Source organism: Solanum dulcamara, chromosome 2 (assembly GCF_947179165.1).
Source record: "Solanum dulcamara chromosome 2, daSolDulc1.2, whole genome shotgun sequence".
Classification (NCBI taxonomy): domain Eukaryota; kingdom Viridiplantae; phylum Streptophyta; class Magnoliopsida; order Solanales; family Solanaceae; genus Solanum; species Solanum dulcamara.
Genome location: NC_077238.1, coordinates 32,276,983 through 32,297,581, shown reverse-complemented (window position 1 = coordinate 32,297,581; position 20,599 = coordinate 32,276,983). Strand labels below are relative to the sequence as shown.

The 20,599-nt window shown below is 34.5% G+C and overlaps 1 protein-coding gene across 1 annotated transcript in view; it reads left to right on the top strand.

Moving 5' to 3' along the window:
* Window positions 1-19,156, top strand: part of LOC129880488 (protein REBELOTE) — a 49,456-nt gene extending 30,300 nt beyond the window's left edge. Inside the window, exons 7-14 of the mRNA XM_055954541.1 lie at window positions 1,300-1,365; window positions 14,682-15,191; window positions 16,017-16,319; window positions 16,413-16,730; window positions 16,835-17,041; window positions 17,951-18,040; window positions 18,129-18,226; window positions 18,805-19,156. Coding sequence (XP_055810516.1) covers window positions 1,300-1,365; window positions 14,682-15,191; window positions 16,017-16,319; window positions 16,413-16,730; window positions 16,835-17,041; window positions 17,951-18,040; window positions 18,129-18,226; window positions 18,805-18,955 — 1,743 coding nt within the window. The 3' untranslated portion in view covers window positions 18,956-19,156. The remainder of the gene's footprint in view (window positions 1-1,299; window positions 1,366-14,681; window positions 15,192-16,016; window positions 16,320-16,412; window positions 16,731-16,834; window positions 17,042-17,950; window positions 18,041-18,128; window positions 18,227-18,804) is intronic.
* The last annotated feature ends 1,443 nt before the right edge of the window (window positions 19,157-20,599 follow it).

Sequence of the window (20,599 nt, the reverse complement as noted above, 5' to 3'; positions counted from 1 at the left end):
ATATCTTTTAGAGGGTGTGCACATCGCCCTATGGGATGTAAGTTTCTAATTCATCATCTCTTGGATGAATTTTTTTGAATATAAAGTTACCCTTATCTCAAAAAGTATAAAGGATAAAAGACCTGGGTTACTATGTAAACTTGGTATTGAGATAGCCTATGACTATGTATATTCAGGGTGCTTGCTTAACATGTTACAACAATGGGAATTAATAATAAATAGGTCAACTGAATCAGGTCTTGTAACGTTAAAATGATATGGAAGATAAATGGAGAGGGCATTTCCCTACGAAATCTTGCTGCCTAGTTCGAAATTGGAGTTCCCTGTTTCGTTTTTGAACCCTTGGAAACAAATATGAAAGTCAAAGGCTCCGATCAAGGTTATATATTTTGTATGCCTGGTATCTAGAGAAGCATGTCTTACCTAAGAATCAAGATAATCTGCAAAGGAGGGGCTACCTGTTGTGTAACAGACATTATATGATTAGTAACAACACAGAGTCAGTCAACCCTCCAATTTTTACGTTGTTTTGTTGCAACACAGATATGACAAATGTTTTACAGTATTTTGCGCATGAACTGAGTGATGCCAAAATTTACCACAAATTGACTAGATTGTTGAAGCATGAAATATGTGAAAAGTTCCTTGTATAATAGATGGAATACAATTCCACCTTTATGTGGGAGTAGCAGGGAGCTAGTCTCCACCCGCTTCTCCTTATTAGTAGTATTATCAAGTAATCACATAGTTCCTTATTCTTCAATGTGTTATACTATCTGTTGTTTTATTTGCTTTGTATCGTGCTATTATGTTGTCATAATTTTTTTGTAACCTCTTTCAAAAAAGGTTCTTTAAGCCGAGGGTTTATTAGATACAACCTCTCTACCCCAGACCCCACATGTGGGATTATATTGCATATGTTGTTATAGTTGGATCAAGATGGATTTTGTAAATGACGTGGAAACCTTGTTATGGGTATTGAAAGCTTACAATAGATGGTACAATGCTTTTCTAGTATTTTTTTTTGTTGTAATATACTCCTACACAAACTTTATGATGTATCAATAATACTTATCTTTTCACTGAAAAAATACAAGTAGCTTCGTTTTTTTTCAGAAATGTGCTTTGGAGGGCATTGTACATCTAGTATGAGTTCCTTCTACTTGATTACTGGTTGTATTCCGTTTTTTATATTTGTTGAAGGATATAGCCATAGAGGTTGTACAACTCTTATTTGTTGATATTAAGGGTGAAAAGCTCTTACACATAAGTTGTTCATTGTTCTTTGAATTTTTTCAGGATCCAAGTTTCTCTAAGTTCTTAGAAAGGCACAAGGACATTGAAACAATGCAAAACAGAGTAGTGGTAAGTAATTTCAAGATGGTTACCTGTTAACTGTTGTGTGCCAGTTTTTTTGGTTGGTAGTGAATGTTGTCTTCCAACAGTGAAGTGTTCATGGTCTAGCTCAAATTTCTGATCGAATCTGTTCATGTCGTCCTCAGGGAGAAACCTATAAAATTGTGAAATTTAGGGGAAAACAGAACTTTTTAGTGATATTTCAAAAATGACTATGCTGTTCTCTACACTATACTTTCCTAACTTCCATCAAGCTAATAAAGGTTAATAATTTTTTGTTAGTGGAACAAAAATAAATTTTATAGATATTCTTTGAGATTTGTGCTATTAAGTATTGGTTTTAGACTTAGCTTAGATTTGTTTTTACCGTTTTGCTTTGGAATGGAATGTGAACGTAATTTCAGTAATAAAATGTTAAAAAGTTTGAACTCATCATATTTAAAGCAAGGATCCACCTCGATTTATGTGTTTGTTAGAATGATTTTGTAACAGTTACTTGATTGCTGATTTTTTTAATGTCAACACCGCTTGTACAAAATCCTGCATACGCCCTTGACTTGACTTGCAGTTTAGGATTTCAATTTGACTTTCTATTAATATTAATGGTGGATGAATATATTAAAATAGTCTTATTTTCAAAAAAATAATAATTAAAATAATACTTAAAATGTTTGTTTGGTTTTTAAACATTGGAATAACATGCAAGTGTTATGATTTTCTAAAAGCGAGGGCTGTGGGAACTTCTGATTGCAATATGAAGAATATCTTGAAAATTACTATTTGACTGGAGGCAAGTTTTAATGGTTTTGACGGCAATGCAAAAACATCATTTGAAAGAAGACATAATATTTGCTGCTTCCGAATGTCCTAGCAGCTCAAGATATTAGGGCTTTAGAAAATGATAGAAATTAGAATTTAATGTAGATTATGGTGATAGAGATGATAAGATGAAATTTAGGCTTATTGTCTATACTATACAAAAGACCATCAGTCGGAATATTCAAGGGGTTGAGTGGTAGGCAAAAGACATAGGTGATAGGACTATAAAGTTACTGACACAGAGATGTAGAACCAACACTTATTGTTTGACCTAAGCAGATTATTCGGGTCTTCATTTGGAGTGTAGTATTTGGCGAAATAGGTTGATTGACTTAGCTTTTTCACAGTAAGAATGGAACAATCAAGGAATTGTAATGTTTTGGTACGAAAGAGATTATGCCTGTTAAGGAGACTATTTGGGGAGTACATTCAGTTCCACTGCTGGATAGTTTCACTGCTATCCAACAACACTGAGTCGTAGTTCAACATTCATGGAAGTATATGGCCCAGCTAGTGGAATCGGAGGGAACTTGCAGCTAGAGCTTTCAGTACTGAAATGCTATTGGGATTGGCGTTAAGGAATAGGAGGTGATCTTAATGTAAGAAGATATGAAGAAGAAAGAAATGTACACGATAGACATTCAATGGTTATCATGGACTTCTAAAGTCTTATTGAAGATTTAGAATCAGTTGACTCTCCTTTACATGGGGGGTATATTTACTGGTGTCTAAGGGAATGATCCAAGAAGAACATCTTGACTAGGCTGATTATTACTTTCAAATGAGTGGGATGATACATTCAAGTTTATTAGTCCTACTTTCGATTGATGTGGTTTTTGAGGATTCATATAACTCACGCCAACTAAGTTGGGGTTGAGTAGTAACTATTGGTGTTATTGCTTTCATTATATACCATCTCAAAATTCATAATAAGTGGTTGTACAATCTACCTTTGGGTCCGCTTGCTTTAAAATGTTATGCAGTTCCAACTTTATATTTAATGTTTGCTTGGATAAGCTTAGACCAATCAGAATAAAGAGAGTATTACAAGATGTTGTCTTTCTTCCCTTGAACTCATGGACCCACTTTGCCTAAAGAAATTAATTGGATAATTTTGAACCCTCAATATTCCGGGCATGTATGTCACATAGTGACCCTTATTTGTTGGTTTGGGTCCACCTAAGTTGCTCGGACTCGGGTGTGGGTGTCCGAGACGGATAAGAATCCGAGAGCGGATTTGGCAAAATCTAAATTTTAAGAGTCGGGGATGCGAATCCGAGTATGGATACGGGTGCAGGGATTCGGCTAAAAATATTCAATATTATAAAAATATAGTTATTGTTGAAAAAAGTAGATAAAGTGAATGTCCGTGTGACCCATTTTTACTGTAGTGAATAGTATTTTCAGATGAACAGTAAAATCACTGAAGAATTACGCATTTTGCACTGTAGTTGCACTGTAGCACGTGTTTTTTTCTTCAGCTTTGCCTATAAAAGGCACTCGTTTTCTGCAATGAAAAATGCACACTCAATTCTCTCAACTCTCTCTCTTTCTCTTACCATCTCTCCTTATTAATTTCTGAAGTTAGTTTATTTTATAACAGTAATAAAGATATTCTAAATTTGAGAGATATGTTGTGATAAACTTACATGTATATTGTAGAATTCAATTTTCATTCTCCAATATGAGATTGCTCTTCATTTTTCCTATGAACACAACAAAATAACAACTAAACATTAAAAGCATATTACAATAGCATAAATATATGGCGAAATGACCTGAGAGGCCATTTTACTTGGCTTCATTTGTCAATTGGACCCTCCTACTCACCACTTTACCAATTGAACCCTTAAACTCGTTGAAATCCAATATTTTAAACCCCTTTTTCTGACTTGTCATCCTATATGGCATTTTTGTGAAAGTGCGTCGGATACACATATTTTAACCTTTATAACAATCATCTTCTTCCCCAATTATTCCTAACACCATTGTTAATCAAACTTTAAGCTCCTTTTGGACTTTCACTCGATTTTTCCTCTCCAATATTCTGTCTCCACAAAATTTTCTTTCTCCTTCTTAATCTTCTGATCATACCCATAAATTCCAGTAGTCTTTCATATAGCAATCTCTCTTCGATTTCATCAAACACCAAAGAAAAAAGAAAAAATGGATCTTTGCAATTTCATCAAACACCTGAACAAATATTTAATTTTCCTCCATTTTCATCAAACACACAAGAAAAGATTTAAGCTTTCTCCAATTTCATTAAACACTCCAAAAAAATAAAAATTTCTCCAATCTCATTAAACACCTAGTAATTTTTCTAGAATTTTTTCAATTTTGTCAAACACACAAAAAAGAAGAAGAAAACTCTGCAAAAATCACACGATAATTACTACAAGTTGTTAAATCCTAAATTTGGCATACACGAGAATTGGAGGCGATTTCATTAGAACCCATTACACTAAACAAAAAGTAAAGACTTTTACACTCCCTTAAAACTAACTATTGCACTAATATATATATATATATATATATATATATATCCAGATCTAAAAACGATGTATAGGTATATAGAATTAAAAAGCATGAAAAATATTTAAAAGAAAATTGAGTTGCAATCGAACTATGAAGCTTTAATCAGTTGAATGTTCCACTCAGTTATCCAGCAACAAGCTCTAATCATAGTTAACCACCAAAAATACATATGAAAATAGAGGATTCATAAACTGGCGCCAACCAGATTCTTCATATTCATTCACAGACGCAAAGGAAAGAAAAAAAAATTAATTAAAAAAGAACTGTCCCAACAAGATCCTTTCTTGTTTAATTTTTTATTCAACAAAGATCTGAGGTGGAATAGGTTTTTTTAGACATTCAACATATAATTTCCTATGTGGCATTACTCAATTGTAGTACACGCACTAATAACTCATCCATAAAAGGGTTTAAAACATTATGTTTTAATGGGTTTAAGGGTTCAGTTGTCAAATTTGTGAGTGGGAGGATCCAACTGACAAATGGAGCCAAGTACAATGGTCTCCTAGGTCATTCCGCCTAAATATATAACTAAAAGAATTTTTAAAATTTGAAAAGAAGAACTAACCTTAGACCAAGGATAGTATCTTTTGAAACAAAGTGAAAGTGGAAAACTAAAAAAACTTAAGATTTAAGACATAAACAAAGATACTCATAATTACTAATTAATATTCAATACACCAAGTAAAAAATTACTATTTAACAAAAAACAAGAGATTATCTCAACTTAACTCAAGTCATAACTCATAACTCATAGCTAATACATAACAAAAAGTATTGTCAAATGTCAATTGTCAAGTTATTTAAGTTAGCTATTCTTCCGCATCTTCTTCAACTTCTTCCAAATCTTCAAATTCTTCCTCAAATACCACACCTTCAATCTGAGGTTCATCTATTGATAGTTCAGTTTGACCATTAGTTGTCTCATCAATATCAAACCGATCTCCACCTATAATACATTAAAAAGAATAGATATATTAGAAGATTTTATATAAAGAGAAAAAATGGTCATGCAAAATAAATGAGGAAAATAGTAAAGAAAATGTAGACATACCAACATCCCAATACTTGCTCGGCCCATTTATATATTTTTCTTTCTTGCGAGATAGCAACCTTAGATTATAATGTACAAACACTAAATCTTCGGCTCTTGAAGTTGTCAACTTATTTCTCTTGATGTTGTGAATCAAAGAATAAGTACTCCAATTTCTTTCACAACAAGAGGAAGAAGCCGGTTGAGTAAGCAACTTGTAAGCTAATTGTTGCAAAAGTGAAGCCGGGACCCTGTGATTAGCCCACCAAGAAAGAGAATCTTCATACATCATAGCCTCAATCACATGAGGCTCACCAAAATAACCACTTCCACTACAAAAGGATCCATACTCCAATGAGACCTGTTTCATTTCATTAGAATTTTTAAAGTACCTTTGAAAGCACTTCATTCTATTCAATGAAATTTCTCTATCTTCATTAGGGGCTAGCCTCCGAATTCCATTTTCTCCTTGAAGCCATGATTCATGATAATACTTGGGAACCAAAGAGTGTGCCATACAATGTAGGGGGGTGTTGCTTTTGTTCCACCTAGCCACAAGAATATCATGAATAGTATCAAAAAAGTTTGATTGACCGGAAATGAGATCTTTCCCCTCATGCTCAAAGATTACTTTCTTGAACTTCTCAATCATTGAGTCCCACATATCATAGATGAGATGTAATTTGGACCATCAATATTGGTACTTCTAAGCATATCAACAATTGGTTCTATAAATTCTAAAAAGTAGTCAATACTATCCCACTTCTCATCATTCATTATAAGGGATTTTATTTCACGAGTTTTGGCTTCAATTCCCCTATCCCCCTTATAATTCTTCCATTCATCATCCATGACCATTTTCTCCAAAGACGATTTCACTTTGCAAACTTGGGTGGTCGTAATAATGTGAGGCAAATCTTGTTTCACCAACTTTCAATAAGCACAAATCCGAATGTTTTTGAAAAAGTGCATGTGCCAAGTCATGATTCACAACAAAGTTCTTCAAATTACTCACTTCACTAAGTAATTCTAAAATCCATTTGCAATTATTAAAGTGAGGTGATTTATCCGAAGGTTGGCACATACTTTTCAAAGCTAGATTCAAACAATGAACAACACAAGGAGTCCAAAATATATGAGGAAATTTTTGCTCCACCATAGTACCGGCAAGTTTCATATTACTTGCATTATCCGTAATAACTTGAACAATATTGTTTGAACCTACATTTTCTATTGCTTCAATAAACAAGTTAGCAATATATTCTCCATCCTTTACTATCCCACTAGAATTGATTGAATTTAAAAACATTGGACCTCCACTAGATGATGCCATTATATTGATCAAAGGTCGTCTTTTAGTGTCGGACCATTCATTCGAACAAATCGAAAATCCTTTCTTTTTCCATGTATCTTTAATAGGTTGCAACTTTCTATCCATGTGTGTCTTTTCTTGAGCCAAAAGAGTTGTTCTCAACCTATTATATGATGGGGGAATATAATCGGGAATAGAATTTTCAGCTAGAAACTTTGAATATTTTTTGAAATAGGGAGAGTTTGCAAAATTGAACGATAAACTTGATGCATAGAACATTCTAGTTGCTAATTTATCCGCTGTGTTTCTCTCATAGATGCCGAAGGATTTTCCTATAGCTCCACTCTCCGAACTCTTTTTTTTGTTGGAGTAAATCAGTACCTTCCGGAAGTGATACATAATAAGCCTTCTTTCTTACATCGACTTGAACGGTTGATTTTTTCCATTCAGCTGGTTCATGCTCCAACTTCAAAGCCACAAATATATCACCATGAATTTCTTTACATATTTGAACTCCATGACTTGATAATCTCAAGAGATGTGCTTTTACTCTATTATATGATCCAGTAACTATTTTATTGCAATAGTTACATGACCATGTTCTATTTCTACCACCATTAGGAGCAACCGAAATAACTTTGACATGATTCCATCATGGTTTATCATCAAAATCTACTTCTACACTTTTTATTGGTCTCATAAGATCCTTTCCCTTTTGACTATTAGATGCACTAGCCATTTTGCTATATAAAGAATGATGGATTTTTTTTTTGCTAAGAAGCTTTTTAGCTATGGCAGAGAGAACATGAACGGAAAAGAAAAGAAATTGAGAAAGGTCATACGGTTTAGGAGGAAAAAAGGTGGGAAAAGTTGGTGGAAAATGAAATGACTTCTCTGCAAAAGGGTCATTTTGATTTTACTCGGAACACTTTTTTGGCTTTTCCTCTTTTCAAGAATGGGATATGGATTGTATATATGTATTTGACTATATTTCTATTCTAATTTGATTTTTTTTAGTTCTACTAGACATAAAATTGTTTTATCTATTTTAATTTATGTGATATTGTTTTAATTTGGAATAATATTTTTTTTAAAATAAGGACTATATATCTTGTTATTAATAAATTAGTTGGATAACAAGGTATGGTCTCTAATAAAATAGTATATATTTTGTTATTAGTTAAATTTGTCTGGTTAAGTCAATAATTAATTCCTACATAACATATACTTACATTTCTAGTATTTCGATAATTCAAAACTTGTATTGATAGGAAGAATCAAATGATCTAGCAAGACAGGATCCTTAAAGCACTTGTATTGACAGAAAGAATTAAGTGATCTAGCAAGACATGATCCTTAATCTAATAGTGTGTATATTGTTATTAGTTAAATTAGTCGGATAAACCAATCATACTTACATTTCTAGTATTTTGATAATTCAAAACTTGTATTGATAGGAAGAATCAAAAGATCTAGCAAGACGGGATCCTTAAAGCACTTGTATTGACAGAAAGAATTAAGTGATCTAGCAAGACATGATCCTTAATCTAATAGTGTGTCTATTGTTATTAGTTAAATTAGTCATTTAAACCAATCATACTTACATTTGTAGTATTTCGATAATTCAAAACTTGTATTGATAGGAAGAATCAAAAGATTTAACAAGACAGGATCCTTAAAGCACTTGTATTGACAGAATGAATTAGGTGATCTAGCAAGACATGATCCTTAATCTAATAGTGTGTCTATTGTTATTAGTTAAATTAGTTGGATACACCAATCATACTTATATTAGCTGAAAGATACTATGTATTTTATGGTATAAATATATTTTATGATTAAAAAATATTATTATTTTATTACGGTATACATTTATGGTATAAATTTATATGTAAAGTATTATTTTGTAGGATTTTTTTTACAACTTTTATTTTAAATATATGCAGGGTATACCTTTTTTTATATCTTAAATATATACCATATATTTTATAGTATAAATGTGCTTCTATGAAAAAAGTTGGATTACTTATAATATTGGTATAAATTTATGGGATAAATATTCATGGTACAAATTATTCTATTGAAAGTATTATTTTTTTAAAGGAAAAATGTTTATTATATGAATATATATATGTAGTATATGTATGGTATAATTTTTTATATCTAAAATATATCATTTTTTTTATATCTATTGTTATTAGTTAAATTAGTAGATAAGGATATAATTTATCTGGAAAATAGGTTTTACCTGAAAACTAGGAACATAATCACATGATATATTTGGATGCCTCATTAGTTGCCCAGGTTTGCGGATAAAATTGCTACAACAATAAATATTTTATGTGAATTAATAATATTAATTACATCTACATTATAAAAATGTTTTTGTCCCAAAAAATAACATGCAAATACAAAGCAGATTGGGCACTTGGCCCAACACCCAAGCCCAAAACAAAAGTTATCTTCAGTCTTCACTATGAAGAGAAAAGGGATTAGGGCGCTGGCAGTCCCTCCATTGATGCTGTCCTCTGTTCTTTTCCAAAAGGAGAACCAAAACGATCTTCTCTGTTCGTTTCTTCTCCCCAGAACTCTCTTTGCTTCAGCTTCTCTCTGTTCTTTCAGCGAAGTCCTTATGAAAAAGTGGAATCGAGAGATCTCATAACTTACAAGTTCGTCGCTGATCGTCGGAGAAAATGTCAAGTTTGTCGGAGAAAATGTCGCTGACCTCTCTGTTAGCTATTCTTTATCAATTCTTTATCAAGTTCATCCGAGAAAATATGGTTGACTTTCGGTGGCGAATGAAATAGCTCTCTTCTTCACCAACTCAACTCGGAGACGCACCCCGCACCTGCACCAGTGTCGTGTCGAGACGGGTTCGGCGGCAAAAGCGAAGAGTCCGCGCAACACAGGGTCCGCTTGCTTTAAAATGTTACGCAGTTCCAACTTTAAACTTAGTGTGTGCTTGTATAAGCTTAGACCAATCAAAATAAAGAGAGTTACAAGATATCTTATTTCTTCCCCTGAACTCATGGACCCTCTTTGCCTAAAGAAATTAATTGGATAATTTTGAACACTCAATATTCCGGGCATGTATGTCACATAGTCACCCATATTTGTTGGTATTTTTTTTAGGTGGAACACATTGACAACCCCTTAAACTTGCAAGTAAATATCATTTAGATACTTGAGTTACGACTTGTTTCTATGTTGCACTTGAACATGATGAAATGTTTCTATGTCACGACCCAAAAATCAAGGTCATGATTTCACACATCCCAAAATCCAACTTGACGTGTAAGCCAAACAAATAATCACAGAGGAGACTCCCAAAGGGGAAGTTAGGCCACAACTGAAAAGAAAAGAAGTATAACGAACAATTTCCCAAAATCTGTTGTCATAAGTTTAAAGAGCATCTAATACAACTTTTAAGTATGAAGTACATCACAAGTCTCCGAATAGAAATAAAGACTGAAATAGTAGATGGAAGTGATGGTTATTCGAAACACAGGATTTCACCACCACTCCGAACGTGAATCTCGAAAGCTAGATATGATCAGCCACTTTGAGGGATGCCCTAACTAGAATTTGCATAAAAAGTAACAGATTTAGGGGTGATATCCATATGTACTCAGTTGATTTGACTGATTGAGTATAAAGAATTAATCAAACTTATGAAATAAATTGAGAACGCTTTCATCTGCATACAGAAAAGTCCCAATTTGGCATTGGTGTTGCCAATTTATAAGGAACGATGCGAATAATGTAAACACATAAGATCAAAATAATATCACGTATCATCAGACAAGTCAAATAACTCAAAGATCAATGCAACGCAATGGGATGATGCAATGAATGATGAGGTGGTACGGTGGAATTAAGACTGTCGCACAACCTGTTATATACATCCTATCATGCTAAGGCTTCCAGACGAGGACCCAGACCCATGGAGGACTCGCAATCCATATATCAATCAATTAATCTCAATGTCTCATCAACTTGCCACCTAGCTCGTAGTTAAGGATATATAAAAGTCTCATTTCTTTCTCAAAAAGAATTTCCACATTTCTCAACTTTCCAAGAACAATAATATGATGAATGAGGATGAATGCATCACGACACATGTACCATGGAGACAACAATCAACTCAACATATATCAAAAGGTTCAAAGTTCTCAAAACTATACACCCTCATATGGAAAATAGTTCATTTGAAATAACTGTTCACCTTTTTGGAAAGCATTTCATTTACTCAAAGTGTGATCAAAACCCCAACTCAACTCCTCACTCAGGCATTATAAGTCAAATAGTGTTAGAAGCCTATCCCACCGACATCCTAAATCACTTGCTCACAAAGCAAATAGAATAACAAATAAGGCCCCCACATGGGCTAAACTGCACAAATAAGCCCCCGCAAGGGCAACATAATATAATCAAGCTCCCATATGGGCAACACAATATAATCAACAATCCTAAAGCATATTACGATCCCATCCCAAAGCCTATTACATAATAGGACTATACAGAGCAGCGGGAAGGTCGGAATCTAGTGAATCTGTAAACGATCAATTACCCAATTTAATGTCTAAGAAGGATAGCCAAACCTACCTCGAAGGTCGAAAACTTCACCCGAACACTCTACCGAGATTTAACCTCAAATACTAACTTCGAAACGATCTCCAACTATCAAGAATGGAAAGAATTCATCAAAAAGGAGTTCAATGATACCTATATTGCAAGGTTTAAGAATCGGGGTAAAAATCGTTCAAAAATTACCTCAAAAATGAAAAGGGTAAAATTGCTATTTTACTTGAAAATCAGGTTCCACACATCAAGAGGAGTTCGTTGTTGAAAAACCTATTGAAATTGAGTAGAAATCAAATTTGAAATCATGAAATTACTAATTTTGAAATTTGGCCGAAAACCCCCAAAACCCACATTGAAATCTTGATTTTGAGATATTTTTGGAAGATGAAATCGTTAGAAAATGATTTAGAAATGGTAAAGAGACTTACTCCAACGAATTTCCTCAAAAGATTACTTCAAAAATCGCCTCTCCTAACCTCCAATTGAGTAACAATGGAGGAAATGAGAAAAATGAGGAAGAAAACCGAAATATGGGCTATTTTCGGCCAAAGAGGGTCTGTTGACCGCGTTGACCATGCATTGACTGCGGTCAACTTGCACCAACATCCTCCAAAACATGTTTTGTCCCTCAGAACTCATTCGGAATCCTATAAACATGAACCAATAGTGCATATTGATCATAAAACATGTTATGTGGACAATGTAATCGTCGGATTTCTAAAGAAAGGTTGTTATGACCAAAATACTCCCATGGACCTCTCTTAGGTATAAAACTCAACTTTTAGCCTAAATACTTGAGATGATTTGTAAGGTCTCAGGGCTCTAACCAACCAACCTACTAGACCAAACTAGACTTTTCGAATGCAACGGAGCCGACGAAATCACCATTCGAAGCTCGGAGTCGAAATGTTGGCCAATGTCAACTATCTCATTAAAATTTCACCCATAGTCTCAAAATCACCAAAATCTCTTTCGATCGCATCGGGGACCACACAAACCATTCTTGAAACACAAACAAAGCATAAAACCACTAAGGGGAAGGGCAAAATTGTCATTTCATATGAAAAAATAATTTCTCAAAAATTGGGGCACTACATTCTATTAGACATTTATGGCTCAAATTAGGAAAGTTTATGCACGTGTTCTCAAATGCATCAAATGCCCATTATGTAGATAAGCTAACCACTTAAAATATTTCACCTCTTTTTATTATACGCATTAGCCTCATAAGCCGTAAAACCTCGCGCCTATTATGATTGAGGCTGATGTATATAATTAAAGGTGGTGACATATTTTATGTGGTTAAGTTAAGGCACTTAAGAACATGCACAATTATTTTTTCATAATTTGAGTTGAAAATGTCTAACGCAGTGTTTTGAGAAGCGAGAAGCGAAAAAAAGCGATAGGGGCTCGCTTCACAGAAGTGAGAAGCGTGAAGCGAAGCGCATGCTTTTTTCAGAAAAAGCGCTATTTAGTATAAAAATATAAAATATAAAATATGCATAGATAATAAAATATGCCCCATTGGTATATTCACTTCAACTTCATCATCCATTTCATCATCATCAACAAGATTAACCATGGATGCTTCAGGATTCATTTGAGTTTTAAATTCATTTTTTTCGTAAAATACTCTTTTATTTCTTCCTTCACGCTATTCGGGACCTTTGGACACACTTTAACATCTTATAACCACCAATAAGATGCTTCTTTTGAAGAAATATTCCGCCATTATATGTCATATCACAAAAAACATATTTGATTTTTGTGTTACTTCCTATGGCAATTCCATATGCCCAAGCTGGATTTCTTTTTTGTGCCATTAAGAAAATACAACTTACTACAAAGAAAAAATAGAATAATAATTCAGTCACACAAATCAAATTGTCAAAACAATAACAGAGCAGCTGCAGCAAAATTAAAAAAAAAAAAACAGCCAGACTATGTGGAAAAAAAATAGAGCATATGCTTTATCTTCAAAAAAAATGGCCAAACTGCTGAATAAAACTTGAAAAACATAATTCTTCGCAGACAGCAGTTGCGCAGAAATAGAAAAAGAAGAAGAGATGAAGAGAAGAACATCGCAGCAGTTGCGCAGACGACAGAACTGCTGAATGGAAATAAAAATAGAAGAAGAGAAGAAGAGAAGAAGAGAAACTAATCTGGTTGAACTGTCGAAGTTGAAGAAGAAGTCGCTGCAGCTTGGAACAATTAATTATAAGTTTTACAGATTTTTTTTTTTAAAAAACCCTAGTGCCGCTTTTTCAAAAAAAGCAAGCTTTTTTCTCGCTTCTAGATGAAACGTGCTTCTCGCTTCTCCCATGAAGCGCACGCTTTTTTGAAATCGCTTCGCTTCACGGTGTTGAAGCGCTAGTGCCTCGCCTCGCTTCGCTTCGCGCTTAAAGCGAGCGCTTCAGCGCTTTTTCACAACACTGGTCTAACGGGAACACTTGCATCATATGTTGAGGTTGCTTAATTGAACATACCTTATTTCACATATCTATATGTAATTTACTGTCAAGTTTAAGGGCTGTCAATATATTCCGCCAAAATATCTGTTGAGCACATTCGTTGTTGTTACTATGGGGTCCTGAAGCACAAGGAGATTCTACTCGTTGGTGTCAATTGGGGGGTCTGTGGACTTTTGTTACTCTCCATGGAGCTTTTTGTCTAATAGGTTTCATGTTACGGAAGGGGAGTCCCATCGTGCTGGCTTGGCATGGAAGGACGGCTAGCCGTCAGAGGATTCATTTGTGACTTCCCCCTTTCGGAGAGTTTTCAATCGCGATCCAAGCTGAGCAAGGTTTTGAATCTGGCTAAGGTGTGAGCAAGGGTATCTTCTTTGGGGGCATGCGCTGGATCGCGGACGCATATGTTGGATATCCTGGCCTTATCTCTCTTTCTTCTTGTGTTTTGTCTTTCTGCTAATAGGATTGCAAAATGGAACCCTCGTGTTTTCCTTTTAGAGCTAGTTATATGATTGTATCTTGATTACTCTGAGATATCAAAGTATTTTGCTTCTGATTAGCTTCGTGGCAGTTCTCAGATGAGGATGAGACGAGTAATCGTGGAAGAGACTCAGCGCCTGAAGAAAACCAAGGTAAAAACAAGTGGAGAGTTTTGACGGTATCTGCCATTAGTTCTTGGTATCGACTGATCAAAGAAGAGCGCAAGGAGGCAGCATTTGTTTGTTTATTGAATGCTTATCGAGCAGCATGCCACTATGGTGCTGAATCCATTAACCTAAGGTTTCAGAATGCTGAGACTTTCTGCAGCTTAGTAATGTCTGTTCTTTCCGAAGCAGATAATATATTTCGTGGGCTTTTGGGGCTATCATCCTCCAGTTACAAGAAAGAAGCAGTACTAGAAATGAAGGATACCCCACAATGGGTTAATGTGAAACCTCTCATCAAATCTTACCTAAGGAGTACATTATCTCTGTTGGATCAGGTTACTGATTCAGAAATTCTGGCTTTCGCTTTGACTCGGCTCAGGGATTCTTTACCATTCTTTGCTGCTTTCCCGTATCTTTTGCAGATGCTCATTAAGGTACATTATCTTTAGCACTTGATTTGTATGAAGAGTCTTCTACATGCGATTTGATGACATCTTTTGCATATGCTATCCCAGGTTGACTATTCAAATTGATGAAGCACTTTTTTTTTTTTTTAAATTAAAAATTGATCTCGTATATGTATGCATTACTCGAGTCCATACACTTGCTGGTAACCTACTAATGTACTACTAGTGGAATAGCTAGTTTTGCTGTATTATTTTATTATTAACTTTTGCTTCTGTTTATCCCATATATGATGTATGCTTTTGTGAATCAGATAAACAATATTTCTAGCTGTACTTTTCATGCATATGCTGTTACCTGTTAGTGAATTCCTAGCAAATATATTCTTAATTTTTAATGTGATAATTGTTGTCCTAGTTGTACATTGAGCTAATATAAGTTGTATTGTCTTGAAATGCATATTTGATATTCTGGGATTAGTATTGCACACCTGCATTGCATTTTATTGAGCATAGCTCCTATGTTGACAATTGATATGCTCAAGATACACCGTCAGATGATGTAACATGGTCGTATGCAATGACAACAATCCAACTAGTTTGAGGTCGAATCCACAAGGAATATGGAGAACTTTCAGAGATTACTATTGTGGTTTTTCAAGAGAGTTGCATATGTAATTATTTTACTACTAACGACGTACCTCGTAGAACTCATCCCCACATTCAAAATCCTATGATTTGCAATTTGAAGTTATGTTAACATTGTGAATCTCCACTGGTCTCTGATGCTAATACTACTTTTAAGTAGCTGAATACATGATGATTCCTTTATTCTTGACCTTTATGTTGAAACAGACGACAATACATTTGTGGGCTACAGGTTGGGGGATGCTATCATCAGCGTCTTTTTCGATCGTACTGGATGTGGCCTCTCTATTTACAACTGATTGTTTTGACAATTGCTTAGCAAAAGCTTTTGTGTCTTATCTTGCTCAGTCGAGAGATACAGATATTGTCAATAACAAACATTTGCAGTTCCTAAGAAATTCCTTAGTTGACATTTGCTCCCTAGATGTTCAAAAATCATTGTCTAAAGCCACCATGTCTGTCCGTCAGCTTGCAAAAGTATTACAGTGGGGTTTGCGTACTAAGAAAAAGGTAATTAAAATTGCCATGTGGTTTTAATGATTAAGTACGAAAAATGTTGCTAGAAGTAGCTTCTTGACTAGTTTTAATCATCTTGTGGTGCAGGAAGCTCTTCAAAGGATCTGCAGTTGGGAGTACGCCAATTGTATTAATCTCTGGGTTGGTTTTATAGCACGCAATGTACGGGATTATGATCTTCAGGCCTTATTCTTCACTATGGTTCAACTTATAAATGGAGTGGTGCGCCTGTTTCCTGGACCGAGATATTTCCCTTTTAGACTCAATTGCATTCAATGGCTTAATGATCTGTCTTATTCTACTGGAGTTTTCATCCCTATTACTTCATTTGTGTTGGATGTCTTGGAATATAAAGTAGTCGGAGAGCGTGGAAAACCTGGACTCTTCTTTCAGTCTGTTCTAAAGGTTGGTTGATGTTAGGATTAACTTGACAATCTTGCAACTGAGTTTTCTCTATGTATTTGTGTTATTTGTGTCACCATTTTAAATTGCAAACGAACATACTGCAGTTGCCAAAGAGTTGCTTGAAGTCTCAGACATTCCAAGATGAATGCATTACATCTGCAATTGAACAACTATCATCACACTTTTTACAATGGAGCTACCACATTTCTTTCCCTGAGCTAGCAACTGTTCCACTAATCCGTCTGAAAACGTTTTATGAGTCAAAGACAAAGGGAAGTCTATGCTGTGCGGTAAAACATTTGATTGAGCAGGTACTCAACTTACCTTTGATGTTTTTGATGGCTAGTTACCTAGTATAGCCAAATCCATTCAGAAACATGCATGGTGGATGCCATTATAGTTAAATTAAGAATATGCTGGAGATGCAGCTTAAAACAGGATTTGTACCAAGTACCCAACTGAAGGTCAATTATGTGTTGGAACTAATTAAAGCTCAAAGGAATCTCATGCAACCATCATACTCTCATTTGACTTGAGCACTTGCTTGAGATCGCACATATTCAGCGTTTGCTTGACAGGGTTCCTTTGGTTCAAAAGTAGATTAAAATAATGGGTGTTGAACTATTGGTGCAAGTATAGAGGAGGATAGCATTGTGTTGTCCTGCACATAAGTATGAAAATAGAATATTCCTGTTTAGATAGAATAGTTAATGTGCACGGTCATTCTCATGTATTAAATTGCAAGGGACTTGAAGTACATGGGAGATGATAATTTGAAAATCATAGAGTTCCTTTCTTTTGTCTGATAAGTTAGTTTGGGAATTACATAGTTAAACGTTTCTTTTCATTATCTGGGATTGGACAAAGTTGTACTCGTGCCTTGTGGCTAGGAAGGAAAAGATAGCTTGGAAAGATCTGCCAATTCAGTTTATTTTGTGGATCCCTTTTGTTCCTTTTTCGATTTAATATTCATGTGTTCGGAAGCAGTTTCTATCCTAACATCTCTCTCTTCCTCACATTCTGCCCTGCTGTCTTTGAGGCTTCTTTTAGTTTCCCTAGTTAGAATGGACGACGTATACTGGCTAAATTGTTGACACCGGTAAATAAGACAACACCAAGATCTAAGCTATCAAATTTCTCAATAATAATTTCTCTTCTTACCATTAGTTGCTTTTCTTGTCTTGTTCTGACGTTCTGAATGCTTTCTTTTGCCTCTGCAGGTGGAGAAAAATGTCGATTCTGTGCAAAAGAAGAGAGATGAGGTTGCCTTTTCACCAAATGATCATCAATCTGTTGAAACATTCCTTCAGGTGGCACATTTCTTATCAACTAGTAACAGCTATCTTTCAGATTGGAGAAATATAATTTATTTAATTTAAATATATGTTCAACCTGCAGTTTGAGAAGTCCAGTCTCAGTTCTCCATTTTCTCAGTACTACAGAAGTGTAATTGACAAGGCTGCTCTAAGGGGCTCAAATAAGAATGAAAAAATTAGGTACTGTGACGCTGCTGCAGTTTGGTTTAATCTCTTTTAGTAGTCTAATGTCTAGGTGATTTTTGTCGTTTATTTACTGTGAGGACTGATAATAATTTTGTGGAACAACGGGTGTATATTTAATGATTGTCCCCACCCTTGGGTATGTGGGTGGGATATTCTTTAGGGGGTTCCTCTGGACCTTTTCCATGGAGTCCCTTATATCTCTGTCATTAACTATGTTTGGATAAAGCAGTTTGCAATTTGAACAATATTATTAGTTGGGAAGGGGGGCTTTTGAGGACAACTCTATTAGTGAACCGGGGCATAATTATATGGGCGGAATGAGTCACCCACTATGTCTTGTTGGTCATCCTCTGAACATTTTGTTCAAGCAACTGCAATGTTCCAGACAGAACAGCAGTTGAGCATTAGCTGGACTCAAGTAGCGATTATTTAAGGGTGGTGGTTCTGATATGTGCTCATGGTTACTTTTTGTTTCAACTCCAAACCCCAGTGTGTTGTTTTTGTTTTTCATCAAGTGAAGAATGTTTTGCGGTGCTAACTGTGGCGTACTAATTCTGTAAATTCTATTGCAGTTTGCCAAGACGATATAAATCAAAGCGTAAAAGAGATCAGACCCTAAAAAATGCAGTGGATGACAGTTTGATTAGCATTTCAGGCCACAAGGATTTAGATACTGTTAATGGAACAAAGAAGCGGGTCAAAAGACGAGCTCTGAAGGAATAATTGTTGTAGCATTCTTTTATTTGCTATAGGTTTTGATAATTTTCTAGTTGGCCCCGACCAGGTTGGAAATTCTGAGCGTCAATTTTTCTCACAGGGCAAACATGTTATGATATTCTTTAGTCAAATTTCTTGTTTATTTTTTAAAACGGAAAATAGAAAAAAGACTTTGCTTTTATTAAGATTCTTGAATTGTTAGTTAAATTTATTTATATTTTTCATTTTTGTCTTTTCAAGTTAAATCAAATCGGGTAAAGTATACAAAATACACCCTAAAACTAAACTATTTATGCAAAATTGCTCACTCCCATACTAATCTTGGAAATACGAGGGCGTTCAAAACTATTTACCCGAAATGCCCACAAGTTTTGCCCGGAGGAACTGCTCCTTTTGTTTCCTTTTTTTTTTGTTCTTTTATTTATTGCCTTTATTCATTAACCAACCAGATGAGCAATTGTCCGTCCTTGGCACAGATCTAATAACCGAACAATTAGGGTAAAGATCCCAAATGACTCTTGTAAGGTTGGTATTGATATTTTGTTTCTCATAAAAAAGGTCTTCAAAAATAGTTACCAGTCATTTAATGAAAATTTCTTGGACACAATTGTCAATCTAACAAATTAGAGTAAGTTTGTATTTAGATAACTAAATGGAACTTAAAAAAGTTATATTTTTCTCTTTTTTTTTTCTCGTTTCTGTTAGTTTTTCTTACTTTTTTTTTAAAATCTTTTCCTCCTTTTCCTTTCTTTCTTACATTTGTTTTCTTTTCCTTCCCTTTTTTTGCTTATCGTTATTTTTTCTTTCTTCTTTTTTTTTTAAAAAAATTATGAAACTAAAAAAAAACTAACTATTTTATACATTTTGTATTTTTTAAAATTAAAATTTATCCTTACATTCAAGTGCTAAGGTTCAAGATAATTTTTTTCCATATTTATTACCATATTGTGTCTTGATTTATTAGATACTCAACTCAAGGAATTCAACTCTGAAAATAGCTCAACTCAATAAGGCATGCAATATAATAAAACAATGCTTTAGAATATATGAAATAGTAGATGCAATTCAGTAAATAAAATATAATATTTTACTTCTTGAGGAGTTTTTCTAATCGACAACCATCACTATGAGCCTCGTGAGGATATAATGTTCTAGCCACAATGCCAGAGCCATCCTATACCTTATCAGGGTATAGGACAATAACTGAACTATGGATCCATCTAGAAAAGTCCACTTTTGGGGTTATGATGAGTCGCCCGAATAAATGGTACGATCCTATCTACGTTGGCTGCCTAGGTTATGGGGTTGGAGTTCTCTAAAATTGTACCCATATCGGTGCTCGATACCATTCCCAAAATATCTTTACTCTGCGCATATATTTAAGCGAGGTATTTACTCCATTAACCCTTTTAGTCTCTTTTGGGACTTAGCTCAAACTCAACTTTTCTTAACTCGTCTCTTCCCTTCAAGATAGGTAAATTCTCATCTCAATAATGCATTTAAAAGAATACTATAGCTTCTCAACTCAATCTCAAAAATAGAAGGTTAAATGTATTAAAAATCAACTCATTTATGCTCAAAATACTCATGCTCAAAATAGAATTTAAGAGACTTCTTTCAACTTGACTGAACTCATGCTCAAACTCTTCC